At 38.7% G+C, this 15,147-nt stretch overlaps 1 protein-coding gene across 1 annotated transcript in view; it reads left to right on the top strand.

The window, feature by feature from the left end:
• Nucleotides 1-13,633, top strand: part of SLC39A8 (solute carrier family 39 member 8) — a 69,220-nt gene extending 55,587 nt beyond the window's left edge. The window contains exons 7-9 of the mRNA XM_037036263.1: nt 9,498-9,705; nt 9,900-10,084; nt 12,109-13,633. Of these exons, the coding sequence (XP_036892158.1) occupies nt 9,498-9,705; nt 9,900-10,084; nt 12,109-12,258 (543 nt within the window). The 3' untranslated portion in view covers nt 12,259-13,633. The remainder of the gene's footprint in view (nt 1-9,497; nt 9,706-9,899; nt 10,085-12,108) is intronic.
• Nucleotides 13,634-15,147: the final 1,514 nt, after the last annotated feature.

Genomic DNA, 15,147 nt, shown 5'->3' with positions numbered 1-15,147 from the left:
ATCCCCCATTGCCATCTCTCTGTCATTCCTGCCTTTGACCATGTTTCCTAAGCTTCTTGTCCCAGGAGGCTTGCATTTATAGATCTTCTCTGCCAATCAGAGAGCACCCTCTTGTCTCTGGCAGGGCCAGTTACCCCATCATCTGTCGTCCATTGGGTGGGATCATCTATATTGCAGTTCTTTTGACATAATTCATGTCAAATGGTAAGTACACAACAGGCAGGCATTGCATGGGGTCCTTCCTTCTACTGCACCCACCCTACCCCTGCTTCCTCATCCGAACCATTCTGGGAGCCTGCGTGCTGAGCAATGTAGGTGTTCTTGTGTTTGTGGAACACTGCTTCCCAGGAGCCCAGCAAAAAATGCCTACAATTAACCTTAAAAAATAACCAATTTTCTGGTGCCTCCTGACTCCCTTTAAGACTGCTCTGTAACAATGAGAGCTGCGTGGGCTGGAAAGCACATTATAAAGGCTTTTCATAAGAAATGACACCTCGCTTCTCAAAGGTATAAGAATATTAATGCTGTCCTCGTCTGTAGTGAGAGTAGGCGAGCTTTCCGAGCGATGTAAATAGGCCATTGAGATAACTGTAAATATGAAACTGTATATACTTTAAATTCCATTGACAAAAACCATAGCATGTTTTTGAAAACCCCTCAGATTTCTCCTAAATTATTTTTTCAAGGCAGCAAAATGATGTGCTCCCAAACTGAAAATGAAAGGCAGTTATTTCAGTTCCATGGATCCATCCAGAAGGCCTTGCTGTTTTGTGGGAAAGGAGGTGAAGCTTTGGGTTTAGATACCAGGAGGGCCTGAAACACCTGCCGTTGCTGTTTGTGTCTTCGAGCCTGGAGTGGGCCTCATCTGGAACATGCAGTTTAATAATGGAGTGCTTGTGCGAATAATTGATCTATGGTTTGCTGGGTCAGGTGACATCCAGTCCACACTGAGCATGATCCCACAGCCACTACTGCCACATGGACACAGGATGAGTCTGTACCAGGTTCCAGAGACAAGTGAGGGACTGCTCTTAAGAAAAACAAGTAATGGCAAATGAGAACATGGTTTTACCCCGACAGCCTAGAGATCTGCACTGTGGTTCTCTGATGGGGCTTGCCAGAAGGCTCCCTTCAGCATCTCTCTCTGCCATAGATGCTTCCAGTCCCCATGGGTCTGCTGGGTCATAAGGACCAAGACACAGGGAAGCTCACCATGTAGCCTAGACCTGGCAGATCCCTTTTATATTCTGGGTTTTACTGAAAAATGCAGCCTACCTATGAGTAATCAACTTCCCATTTCCCTGTACTTAAAATATATGAAAAGCCCAATTAAACATCATTTTTGGGGATCTGTTTCTTATGGCTATTTCCAGCACCAATGATTATATCTGTTAGCCTCTTAATAGGAAACAGATGGGACACTCAAATTAGAATAATTTCAGGAAGGTTTATTTATAGGTGTGAGTGGGGTGTGAGAGAAGCACAGGGATAGTGCATAAACCGGGGACCAGTAGCGGTAGAGCGGTGAGCACCCCTCGATCCAAAGGCTGGAAGGGAGGGAGCTGGAATGTGGGAAGGGAATTTTCTTGGGAAGAGCCGGGGACTGCAATTGAGAGTGCAATTGCTGTGGGGACAGCCTGAGGAGACCCCACAAAGGGGTTTCAGAGAACTGCATACCATGATTTCTCCCTCCTTTGCACCCCTGAACTTCTTGTAGGGCTCCCCAGTGGTCAATCTCAGATGGAAACCAAGGAGCTTGTAGTGGTGACCCATTCAGGACAGACTCAGAACAGAGGACAGGGCGAGAGGGTGGGGAGTCATGCTGGGAAGGGCAGGTGAAAGCTGTTTCTCATAGGCCTGAGGTGTGAACCCTGGATGTTCCTTTCTGGACTGCGAATTCCAACAAGATGGAGATTCTTGTATTTGTATTTCTAGCATCAGTTCTTTGCACAGTTCCTGATTGTTATAAAATAGGTGCTCAGTAAATAATTGAGTAGCCTAATCTCAACAGCTTCTTTGTGACTTTGAGCAAGTCATTTATATTCTTGGATTGTTATCTTCCTCATCTCTAAAGTTAGAATATCAGTATCTTGTTCTGTTTCACTCATGAGGGTGTTGTAAAGGTCAAAAGAAAATGGAGACACTAACATTTCAAAGTGCTTTGTAAATTCTGAAGGACTGAGGACATTACTTTACATCTTTAAGTTTCTTTCCTCCTATACCCAGTCAACTATCTGATTCATATCAACTTATTAACTCAGATTTCATACTTTTATTTTCTGACTAATTAATCTCATGACTCTTTCACATACCTTGAACTTCAGTAGTTGAGAGTCAATAGGGTCTTTAAGATTATATTTATGTCCAATCTCAAGAATCCTTGTTAAAAATTTTCTACTTTTTCTTTATAACAAGTGTTTGTACCCTCTTGCTTTTCTAAAGCTCTTTTTTTTTTGCTGTAGACTTACTTTTCTCTTTTTTTTCCACCAATGGATTTAATCAGTATGCTCCTGAATATATTCAAGGATTATACATGAGAATTTTTTTGTTTTGCACATTTTTCTCTTAGGCAGTTTTGTTTTTCTTACTTATGCTAATGCTGTGTTCATCTGTACTTTATTAGGTAAAATGTTCTGTGCAGTACAGTAATTATCATTCATGAAGCACTTAGTGGCTTATAAACATTGCATTTAATCATCATAACAATTCTATGAAGTTGGTAGTTATTTTCACCAGTCTACACATAAGAAACCTGAAATCAGCTTCCATGTAACTTTTTTTTAAGAGAGCTTTATTTTTTAAAGGGCAGTTTTAGGTTCACAACATAATTGGGAAGAAAGATTCCACATATAACTCTTGCCCTCACATGTGTATAGCCTCCTCCATTATCAACATCTTCCAGCAGGTCAGTGAATCTGATACAATCGATAAACCTTCAGTGGCACATCGCGATTGACCCAAGCTCTTAGTTTGGAGTTTGCTCTTCGTGTTATAAATTCTATGGTTTGGACAAATTTGTAACGATATGTATAAGTCATTGTCATGTCATACAGAGCGGTGATTTTCGACCGGTGTGCCACAGGAATTTTTGAAACATGCAATACCTGATATTTAGTCAGGGACGCTGACCTCCTTTTCCCTTAGACTGTCCAATTAAAGAATGCCAACAGTAATTAGTTTATGTGTGCTGTGAGATGAAAAAGGCTAAAAAAATCACTGATAGAGAGTAAATTCACTGCCCTAGCAATTCTCTTGTGCCACCTATTTATTTCTCTCTCTCCCCACCCCTGGCAACCCCTGGTCTTTTTACTGTCTCCAAAGTTTTGCCTTTTCCAGAATGACCTATAGTTGGAGTCGCACAGTATGTAACTTTCAGATTGGCTCTTTTCACTTAGTAATATGCATTTAAAGTTCCTCCATCTATTTTCATGGCTTGATAGCTCTTTTTTTTCGAGGGAGGTGTGTTAATAATATTCCATTTTGTGGATATACCATCATTTATTTAGCCCTTCACCTCCTGAAGCTTGGTTGCTTCCAAGTGTTGGAAATTAGGAATAAAGCTGCTGTAAACATGTTTGCATAAACGTTTTCAGCTTCTCTGGCTACGTACCAAAGAGAGAAATGACTAAATCATGTGGTTAGAATACATTTAGATTTGTAAGAAATCGCCAAACTGTCTTCCAAAGTGGCTGGATCATTTTGCACTCCCACCAGCAACGAGGGAGTGTTCCTGTTGCTCCCCACCCTCTCTGCTCCTTGATGATGACATCGGGCCCGGTTCTGGCCACCCTAACAGGTATATACTGCTCTCACATTGTTGTTTTAATTTGAATTTTCCTGATGACATATCATGTGGAGCTTATTTTCATATGCTTATTTGCTCTCTGTATATCTTCTTTGGTGGGGTGTCTGTTAATGCCTTTGGCCCACTTTTTAATCATGTTGTTTGTTTTCTTACTGTTGAGCTTTTGAGCTCTTGGTATATTTTGTTTAACAGTCCTTTACCATATGTGCTGTTCACACATATATTTTCCCAGACTGTGGCTTGTCTTCTCATTCTATTGCCATTGTATTTTAGAAAACAGAAGTTTTTAATTTTAATTAAGTCCAGGTTATCAACGATTTCTTTCATGGATTGTGCCTTTGGTGTTGTATCTAAAAAGTTATCACCCTGCCCAAGGTCATCTGGGATTTCTCCTGTGCTATATTCCAGAAGTTGCATAGTTTCGTGTCACATTTAGGTTATGACCCACTCTGAGTTCATGTCTGTGAAGGGTGTGCGGTCTGCGTCTAGATCGTGCGTGTGTGTGCATGTGAACAGATGTCCACTTATTCCTGCACTGTTTCTTGAAAAGACTGTCTTTTCTCCAGTGTATTGCCTTTGTTACTTTGTCAAAGATCAGTTAAGCATATTTATATGGGTCTATTTTGGGGCTCTCTATTGTTCCACTGATCTATTATTTATTTTTTCACCAATACCACGTTGTCTTGATTACTGTAGCTGGATAGTAGCTCGACACCAGGTAGAGTCAGTTCTCCAACTTTGTCCCTTTCCCCTAATGTTGTGTTGGCTATTCTAGATTTTTTTTTGCCTTTGTGCATATACTTCAGAATCACAAAACATCCATAAAATAACTTGATGGAATTTTGATTTGGATTGGATTGAATTCTAGATCATATTGGGAAGACCAGACATGTTGATGATATTGAGTCTTCTGATCCTTAAGTATAGAATCTCTCTCCATTACTTAGTTTTTCTTTAATATCTTTCTTCATAGTTTTGTGTTTTGCTGTATATAGATCTTATACATATTTTTTAAAATTTATACTTAAGTGTTTTTTTGGGGGGGCGGAGCTAATACAAATGGTATTTTCAAATCTACTTGTTACTTGCTGGTATATAAGAAAGCAATGGACTTTTGTATATTTTGTATGCTACCACCTTGCTATGATTGCTTATTTGTTCCAGGATCTTTTTTTGGTCAATTCTTTTGGGTTTTCTGTATAGACTCTCGTCTGCCAACAAGGGCAGTTATATTTCTCTCTTCCCAATGTGTATATACCTTTTGTTTCCTTTTCTTGTCTAAGTGCATTAGCTAGGGCCCAAGCAACTTTCTGAAAAACACAAGAGATCTTTAGTAGCAGAGCCAATGCTCAAACTTACACCCATTTGATACCAAAGCACATATGTACCCTTTAATAATTAAGCTATCTTGCATTCAGTGCTCCTTTCCTTAAAACCCACTCATCTTTATTTGCAGCTTCTTTATTTGTAAAATTCTTTCAGTATGAAATATGGCATTTAATATTTACCTGCAGTGATTGTTTGATTTTTACCTTCTTACTGATAGAACATATAACAAACAATAAACAAACCATAAAAACATCTTTATTAATTGTGGTTCATCTTGCCTCCTCCAATGCAGAATGAGGTCTGACTGTGGTCATGCTGATCTTTGCAGCCATTAACCCAACAAATAGTTTCATTTTAGTGGGACAATATACCCTCTTTTCAATCCAGATCAAACCTACAGGCAGTCTGCCTCTCTAGCTTTACCTCATTTGTTGGTGATGATAACTCCTGAGTTGTCACAAATTCATTTTTCCCTCTTGCTGAGTCTCATCCCATGGCATTAATGTTTTGTTTTCTGAGTATTAAAATAATATGTACATGCAAAAAAATCCAGAAAACCCATTCCAGATTTAAAAAACTTACAAATAAGGATTATCTAGTTCTATCCCCCAGGGATAATTGTACTTAGATAATTTTTATATTATTATCGCAAATATATTTTCACTTAGACCATTGTGGAGTTATAATAATTATTTTAACCAAAAATGCCCAACAGACATGCTGTTTTATAATTTTTTTACCTCATGTTTGGAACATCTTTACATGTGGAAGTGTGTAGATAGTCATCATCTCTACTACTCTGCATACCATTTTAGTGTAGGTGTAAGCCATATTTATATGATCTAGATTTTACTGAAGGATAGCCACATCTTTTCTTTTTCTTTCCTTATCTCCCTCCCCCTCATCTTTGCCTCCTTCTCATTCTTCTGTACCTTCTTCTTATTCTCCTTTTCTTCATTCTTTTAATCTTTCTCCTCCTTCCATTTCTCTTTCTCCTCTTCCCACCTCATGACTCTCCTCTTTCTCCGTGTCCTCCTCTTCTTCCCCCTCATGCCCTCTTCTTTTTTTTTTTTTGATCTTCCCCTTCCTTACTTAAATGTGAACTGTTTTGCAATAAGCCCACTTGCTTTCTTCATTTTGATTTCTTAGTACACTTTTCGTCTTTTACTTTTTGGTTCTTCCATTCTTATGTTACAAGTCTGCTTAGTCTCTCCTCTACTCTTATAACTATGGTCTATGATATATTCTCTTGTTCTTCATTCTGATTCTTCTGTAGTTTTCTTGGATTTCCATTTTCATTAATAACTAAGGTGAGAGATGTTCACAGCTTTGCTGATGATTACACGGTAATCCTTGCCAGAGCTAAGCTAGAATTCAGCTCTGGATATTGGGCCTTTGGTCTTTTTACTAGATTGAATTGCCTCATCATGGCTGAGGTTAAACATAGGCTTACATTTAATGTGCATATTAAACAGAGAAGCAAGCAAACAAACAATAACAACAGCAAACAAAAAAGTGGGGGTGGGGAAGAGTCAAATACTAACTTAACTAGAAGGAATTGAATTTAGTGTTCTCTCTGCTCAGTAACTTACTTTCAAAGCAAATTTAAAAAATAACTTTCTGTGAACATTTGCATACTTTGTTTCTTCCAAAGCTATTAAAAATGTACAACTGTTAGCCTACCCAAACCAACAGTTATATATATTTGAGACCTAGGCTTACAGAGCTAAAAGGAAGCATAGTAAATAGAGTCAATAGTACCTGGTCTTAGAGGTAAGGTGATCATACCTGATATGTCAATTTCTTTTTCAGAATTAAAGGAGTTTGGATACAGAGTTTGTATATACTATAAAATATCATCAGGTCTATGAAGGCTAAACCATCACAAGTAAATAAAGAAATTATAAATTGTAATTGAAAAATAAAAAATAAAATAAAATAAAAAATTGTAAAATATGTGATTAGGTAAACTAAGTTTGGAAGATGAAAACAACTGGTCTTATTAAGTGTATCTTGGCAGTAAGATTATGCAAAGCCAAGGTCTCTTTCTCTATGGTTTTTCTCATGACCGCCTCTGTTTCTCCTTAGGCAGGAATTGCTTCCTGCTCTGGAGCATTTATTCCAAGCTATGTACTCAACCAGAATCTTTTATATTTTTGTGCATTCAAGATATATTAATGGTTAAATTAATTAAACAAGAAAGTCATTTGACTGAGGTGTCTCTAATGCGATAGTGGTCTATGGAAGCAAAACCAAATCTAAGCCTGTAAATGCCTGAAGGGTACAAAATTGAGACCTAGGGGCCAACAGTCACAAATAGCCAACTAGGCTGTAGGTGATACCCCATCAGTGATCACTTTGCTTTGCCTCTTCTCTAGAATTCTTTCCCTGAGTCCCTGTTGGTGAAGTGCCGTAACCACTTCCTGTTTGACACCGCCATGTTTGCATCGAGTTTTGCTCAAGTAAACTTAAGACATTTTTAATTTGCCTCAAGAAATTAAGTTTAATTTATCTTTTAACATTATAAAGTAAAAAGACCACATTTTAAGACCAGATGGAATTTTTTTATGCTGAAGAGAGTTGTCTTTTAAAATAAAACGAGATTAAAACACAGTCCCACATTGCTTCAAGTGTTTAAGAACAGTTTTTGGAGAGAAGGGGGTGTTCTCCTTGTGAACTGCCTCCCGACCTTGTTACAAATGAGAAGCCCCTGCTCACCCTCTGCTATACCTTTGGAGGAGGGAAATAGCTACAACAACGAGGACAACACCACCCTCCCCCCTCCTTTCTTTGTATCCCTGGATAAGTTGACTACCACTTCTGTGCTTTAGTCCCCCAGCTATAAAATGATGGTGACAGTTGTGCTTCACCCATGGAGTCTTTCTAAAGGCACTAAATATGTAAGTGCTCAGAACAGTGCCAGGCACGGAATAAAACCATATGGCTTTGCGGTGACTATTTCTCCTGCTATTGTGACAACTACCACTACCTCTACTATGACTGGCACGAACAGTTCTCCCTCCTTCCGTAAAAGTTTCAGAATTTATTGGCTCCAAATGACTTTGGCTATGCCTACAAACAAAAATCACCCCCCGAAGATGAAGATGTTCCACTAATGAAACAGTGAAAGGATGTATTGCAAGCTCTAAAGTCAATTCTGACAGAACAGCCCCCAAAGTGTTTTCAGTAATGAAGTGATGTTGGAGTAAATGTAAAATCTCTTAGATGATTGCTCGGAAGGAAGCCACTCTCAGCCGGATATCTAATGTGTACTTAAAAAAGTCAGTCACGTACTTTACATCTTGCTTCTCCGAGGTGAATACACTTTTTGAAGATAGAAGCTGTATTTTCCACTTCCGCGCATTTCCTGAAGCGTTGAGTGCACTGTTACTCAAATTGCTGATGCTCAATAAACATGTTGATTAGCTGCTGAGGCAGAGTTGAGGGGAGGGGAGTTAGGAATAAAATATTTTCTCGTTAATAGCAAATTGCTTCCCTACTTAAAAATGTATTTGCATTTTATTATCCTTTTTTTTTCAGTTTCTGGAAAACACTTTAGTTGACATTTGGCATTTGATTTTTTATACAATTGTGTAAACTTCATGAAAGTTTACATTCCTACAAAGGGTCCCTGTAAGATTTTGTATTTTTATTATTGTTTCAAACTAGAAAGAAGTGTTAGGGTAAAGGCAAGTCTGTTTCAATCACACTTCATGAAATATTGAAATTATAGCTGGTAGGGAGCACGTTGTCACAGTGTACACACCCAGCGAGGCACCTGGAAGACTATGGAAGCTTAGTAAGTCATGGAAAAATAATTGAATCATTTAATACATTCTCATTTTGTTGCAGAAGCAACCGAGGGCCAGTAACTGGCTCACAGTCACATCGTGGCATAGAAGGGATTAGAGAAATGCTCTTTGATGTCCCTGTGATCTAAATGCTCATTTCACCTTTAAATTGTAACGTGGAAAAGACTTTAGATTTAGTCTTTGAAAAAAGTCTTTTATTTTAATGTATGCGAGTAAATCAAATCCGTAGGTTAATATCTGCTACATTTCAGGAAGGCGGTAGTAAGAATTTGTTCATACAAATCAAAGGATTGTTTTAAGGGGAAAGTGAAATAAAATGTCTTTTGAGTAGCTTGTTCAAGGCCTGTCCATCTATTCATTTCCTTTTTTCCTACCATAAATTTTCTTTTCTCCGTTACACAGGACTAGGGGTTCCCATTCACTGTGAAAGACTTTCTGTTATAACCATTTGTCTGTCTTCTTCAAGGCATGTACATATCCGCTTCTCTGTGTATCTTAGACTTTCAAGAAATGTGGATTATTCTGTCGATTGATTTTCTGCCATTTTGCAGCATGAAAGAAAGGAGTCAAGCTCATGTACTTGTCTGAAGGGGCCCAAGCTGTCAGAAATAGGGACAATTGCCTGGATGATAACGCTCAGTGACGCCCTCCACAATTTCATCGATGGCCTGGCGATTGGGGCTTCCTGCACCTTGTCTCTTCTCCAGGGACTCAGCACTTCCATAGCAATCCTGTGCGAGGAGTTTCCGCACGAGCTGGGTAAGGGGCTCTGCTCGGGTTGCAAAGTTGGTTGGTACTTCTTGGTTTCGGTGGAGTGAAACATTTCAGGTGACACGCTTACAATTTCTGCTGATGGCACTGGAGTAAAGAAACCCTTGTTTAAACATTGATTTTCTTTCAGTCTAGCCAAAAATGGAAAACCCTCTTCATCTGACATTTTCTCCTTCTTCTAGGGGACTTTGTGATCCTACTCAATGCAGGAATGAGCACTCGACAAGCCTTGTTATTCAACTTCCTGTCTGCGTGTTCCTGCTATGTTGGGCTAGCTTTCGGCATTTTGGTGGGCAACAATTTTGCTCCAAATATTATATTTGCACTTGCTGGAGGCATGTTTCTCTATATTTCTCTGGCAGATATGGTAAGAGATTTTTAAATTTTGTCTTGTTTTAGTTTAAAACTTATAAATAAACATCTTGGTTACAATTTCACTAAGGGCAAATGGAGGCTGTTTTTGTTGTAGTTTAAAACGTTCCTGGTTTAACAGATAACTCTTTTTGAGTATTCTGTACTAATAGCAGTTTGAGAGGAGTTCTCATTGATTCTTTAATCTATGATCTTATTGATTGAAGAGGAAGTAAATTATTTTTGCTGAAGTAGAGATATTTTCCCAAGGTTTTTTGTCCTGTGGTGGATAAAACTTGTGTTCTATTATGGTAAGTCCCTTGGGAGTTTTTCCTGCTTTTTGAGAGGACATTGCATTGGAAGAGGAATAACTTGTTTTGCAAACAGAATTTTGTTACTCCAAAGTTCTAAACAGTGAGAACATTTTGGGATTAAACTAAAATTTTAATTTTAATTTGGCAAATTAAAATCGGATAGTATGTACTTGGGTCAGTTTATATTTGCATCTGTACTTATGTCTATGTATTTATTTGTGTATATATGTAAGAGGCAGAATATAAATGATTCAGTGCATTTTCAAATGAATCATTGACAGCTTTTTAGAACATGAGGAGGTGCTAAGTGTATGCAAATCAAAGAATATTTCCTTTGCATTTGAAACTGAATATATATTACAGACATAATTTAATAACTTAATTTCCTCCATCTGCATTCTTAGCAACAAATGACAACTCTCTGACTGTGTTCATCGTGTGGTGCTGACCCTTAGAACCACCACTGCATTCGTATTTTTCTTCACAGAATTAATGCTTCCTACTCTGTGCTAGGCCATCTCTTCTTTCTCTGACATGAGAACAGAATCCATTAGAGTGTTTAGTTTGCGGAAATAATACTGATAAATGATGTTGTGTATGCTTGCAGCAGTTTCACTGTTTTCAGAGTGGTTTCACCCATTTTATCCTTGTAACGATTTTCTTACATCGGGCCCATGGCTGACTGTGGAGGCGTTTGGAGGCTGACATTGTATGATGCACCGCCGAAGCTGGAGCAGGCGGAGCAGGCCTTTCGGATTATGCTTTTAAACATGGCATTTACAGATCTCCACATGGAGCCCATTCAGTAGAAATTACCTGCTGAGAAGGGCTAGATCTTAGATACAGAACTTGGGGTTTTAATTGCTTTCACTATAATGAGATTGTTATAGTGTTCAATCTTAGAGCAGCACATAATTTACTTAAAAGCCTTGTAATTTTGTGAGGGGTAGAGTAAGCAAAAGGACACACATTGAAAAGAACAGAATTTACATGTATAGTGATTGCTAAAAAATTATTTATTCACATACCGTGAGTGGACATTTCTGTACCAGGTCTGAACATGGACAGGGAACTGGGGGAACCACAGTTGACAGAAGAGGTGCAGGCCCCTTATTGGGTGGGGGGGGCTTCCTGTATACAAAGAGGGGAACTTAACATTCAACACACAAGCAAAATCACACACATGACTAGTAATTACAAATAAAAAGTCTGTGCAATAAAAGTAAAGCAATATATATGATGAGAGATGAAAGTAAGGGAATCTAATGTAAGTTAGAAGGGGCTAAGAGAAGCCTCCGTAGGAAAATATGATTTAAGTTGAGACCTGAAGGAGTTAGCTCATTGAAAAATTGGAGGCAGAAGAGTTCAGATAGAAATTTTGGTGAGTTTGAAGATTTGAGGAGGGAAAGAGGCTGGATGCATTGGAGATCCTGAAAGAATGGTGTGGGTGGAGCGGGACAGAGAGAGAGAGAGAGAGGAGAGAGGAAAAGAGAGAATAAAGTAAATCCCATTCCACTGGTTGATTAACTCACTTGGGGAACACTATTTCAATACTTTTATTCTTGATGATGTTTAACAAGGCTTATTACTATTGTGCTTTCTGTGCTAAAACATTTAAACATCTGAAATAAATGACCATCCTCCACCCCACAGAAATTTGTAGATGACTATTTTGTGCTTTACCACAAGGTGGCAACGGTTATCTGACAATGTGTCTTCCTTCTAGTTTCCAGAGATGAACGATATGCTGAGAGAAAAGGTAACTGGAAGAAAAATCGATTTCACCTTCTTCATGATTCAGAATGCTGGCATGTTAACTGGATTCACAACCATTCTGCTCATCACTTTGTATGCAGGAGAAATTGAATTGGATTAACAGGAAATGGAAGTTGTTGTTAGTGAAGGCATTTAATAAATAAAAACATCTCCAAAAGGATTTTAAGCTGATCCTGTTTAGGTAAAAGATAGTTTTTTCAACTGTAAGTTGAGGAAACTTGTTCTTGCTTTCAGATCTGTGAAACTGGCCAATATTTGTTATTAAAAATATTTCAAAAGGTTATCAGTTCCAGTCTGAAAAGACTTGTATACAGGATCTTCAGTAAATACCCACTTTTTCATGTATCGTACATATTAGAAAATCACCACAAAGCAAGAAGCATGTAGTCTGTAATCACTTAGACCTCAAAACCCAGAAAAAAAAATACAAGCTAGGTTTCATAAGCTTTCAAACCTCTATGGTAGGATCAGAAGTTCAAGTGGTTTAAAGTGGTTTCTTTTAATTAATTTGTTCCAGTTCTTTCATGAGCAAGGACATCAAGATGCAGAAGAGAATCAAAATGTATCCAACACAGATACAAATGATTCCAAGGCCTTACAGAACCTAAGAAAGAAAGTGCTCACAGCTTTTGTCACTTTATATTTTATTTAGAGGTTTCTAGGATTGTTTTGAAAACCATTGAATATGATGTATGAAATCGTTAAAGCTTTACTAGGCCTAGGATGGTTAGACTTTATTTGATACTCTATCTCTAAGTGTAAACTGTACAGATTCCACAAAAGGCAGGACTTGCTTTTCAGGACGCAGGCTGTGGGCGCACCAGGCAAACAGCAGGTCAGGATGCATGGCTGGTGACTGACAACTCAGTTTCTGTGTACACTGTGTTTGCTTGGCAAAGATGAACACTCTTATTGGTTTGTAGAAAGAAATTGAATGCAATTTTAAGTAATCTTCTTTTAAAGATGAACACGATGATTAAGCAAAGGATATTTTAAATATATGCAAAGCAACAGCTGGACCGCTGTGTGTCAAGGAGCGGTTACCTGGAAAACATCCGTTCCTTAGGGAATTGAGAGTCATTAAGAAAAGACTTCTTTGGTGTTCGGCCTGCATCTTCCCTGTGCGGTACACTTTAGGGAAGAATCTGCATGCCATGGTTATTTTTCTACCTTTTATAAAAGTAGAGCCTATTTTCTCATTTAACTGATATAGAAAGTTGGTCTGAGATTGAACATCCTATCCCCAATTCACACTCCCAAGTAACTTAAGGAAAGATGATTCGACAGTGAATAAAATGATTTATAAAAGCCAATAATGATCTCAGGAATTACCTTTTCCCACAGAGTATGAAATGGTGTCATGTAGCCATAATGCAGATCTGATGAATATTTAACAATATATGAGTGTACATTTCATTTTATGATTGACAATTAAAAATTACTGTTCGACCAAATAGTAAATACCTTTGAAACCATGGATTGTGTCATTCATTATTGATTGTAAGTATGTATCTTGAGTGACTTTCATATACTTGGTATTAATGGGGGGGAGAGATAAATAGGAAGTTGGTGATGTGTTTCTTTCAAGGATATTCAGCAAATAAAAACTATAAAGCCTAATAATTGTTCATTCAAACCAGTAAGCATAGAATCTATTTTTATCATGTCATCTGTTTACACAATTTTGAGAAATAACCCCCACCTTTTTGAAGCACAGGTGGTATGCCTGGGTTAGGAAACTGCTCACAACATTATTAGAACAAGCTCTCACTGGCAAAGATCGCCGCGCACGCGCAGTGTTTGGGCTCCGGGTCGCTTTCTCCCGCTGCAGCTGCCTTCCAGCCGCCCACTCCAGCGGTGAGTTGAACACAGGTGATACGGCACGAAGGCCCAGAAGCGAAAGAGAAAATTGCTGCCTATTGGAGACTATGGTTGCTTGATTGGCAATGGAAATGGACATGGCAAGCCATGATTACACTTATATTATCCTAGAGAACTATTTGGCAAAGTATAACTCTACCAGTCAACATGTCTTATACTGAAGCATTTATTGTACCAGTTGAACGTTCTCTAATTTTTAGACTTTAAATATGCTATGACAAAACCCCAAAATGATTCCAAGGCATTATATATTGAGTTATATACTTTTATTTCGGCATTATTAAACTTTTAAAAATGGCTGACAATAGCTTGCACTTTTCGAGTGGTGTATTGGATCCTATCTAAGTCTGTTCAGGCTGCTATAACAAAATACTTCAAGCTGAGTAGCTTATAAACAACAGACATTCACTTTGCACAGCTCTGGAGGGTGGGTGTTCAAGACCAAGGCAACAGCAGAGTTGGTGTCGGTGGCATCCTGTATTCTGGTTCATAGAGGGCGCCTTTTTGCTTTGTCCTCACATGGTGGGCGGGGCAAGGGAGCTCTCTGGAGCCTCTTTTGCAAGAGCACTGATCCTATTCACGAGGGCTCCATCCTCATGACCTTTGTACTTCCCAAAGCCTCTATCTAATTCCACCCTCTTTGGGGTTAGGATGTCAACATGTGAATTAGGGGGAATATAAACATTCGGAACGTAGAAGACCCCTATTCCTACCTGAAGAATCAGAGGCTCACACCAGGTTATTCTCACACCCACAGGCTTGGTGAGCGGACTTCAGCTGATCGAGCCCAGGCTTTTGCTGGGCTCATCTGCAGCCTGGGGCGCCTCCACACTGGGACGCTGCAGTAGGAGGCGTGCAAGGCCATGTGGCCAAGGCGTGGTGTGGGATTCTAACACAGGGGAAGGGAGCAGAAGCACAGAAGGATTCAGTCTGCCTTAAGCGATGCCTATAGGCTATCCAGTATTTCATGTTCCTTGGTAGAAATATCTAATATTGATAATAACTCATCAGAAGCTTCCAGAACCACTTCCTTATTGTAACTTGAATGTTTATTCTGGTTCCTTTTATAAGAATACTCTTTTCTTTCCTTTACCAGTATAATTTATTC

This window comes from Sturnira hondurensis, unplaced genomic scaffold (assembly GCF_014824575.4).
Source record: "Sturnira hondurensis isolate 20B ecotype Veracruz unplaced genomic scaffold, ASM1482457v3 Scaffold0022707, whole genome shotgun sequence".
NCBI lineage: Eukaryota > Metazoa > Chordata > Mammalia > Chiroptera > Phyllostomidae > Sturnira > Sturnira hondurensis.
The sequence above is the reverse complement of the archived record's forward strand: the minus strand, read 5'-3'. Positions and strand labels throughout refer to the sequence as shown.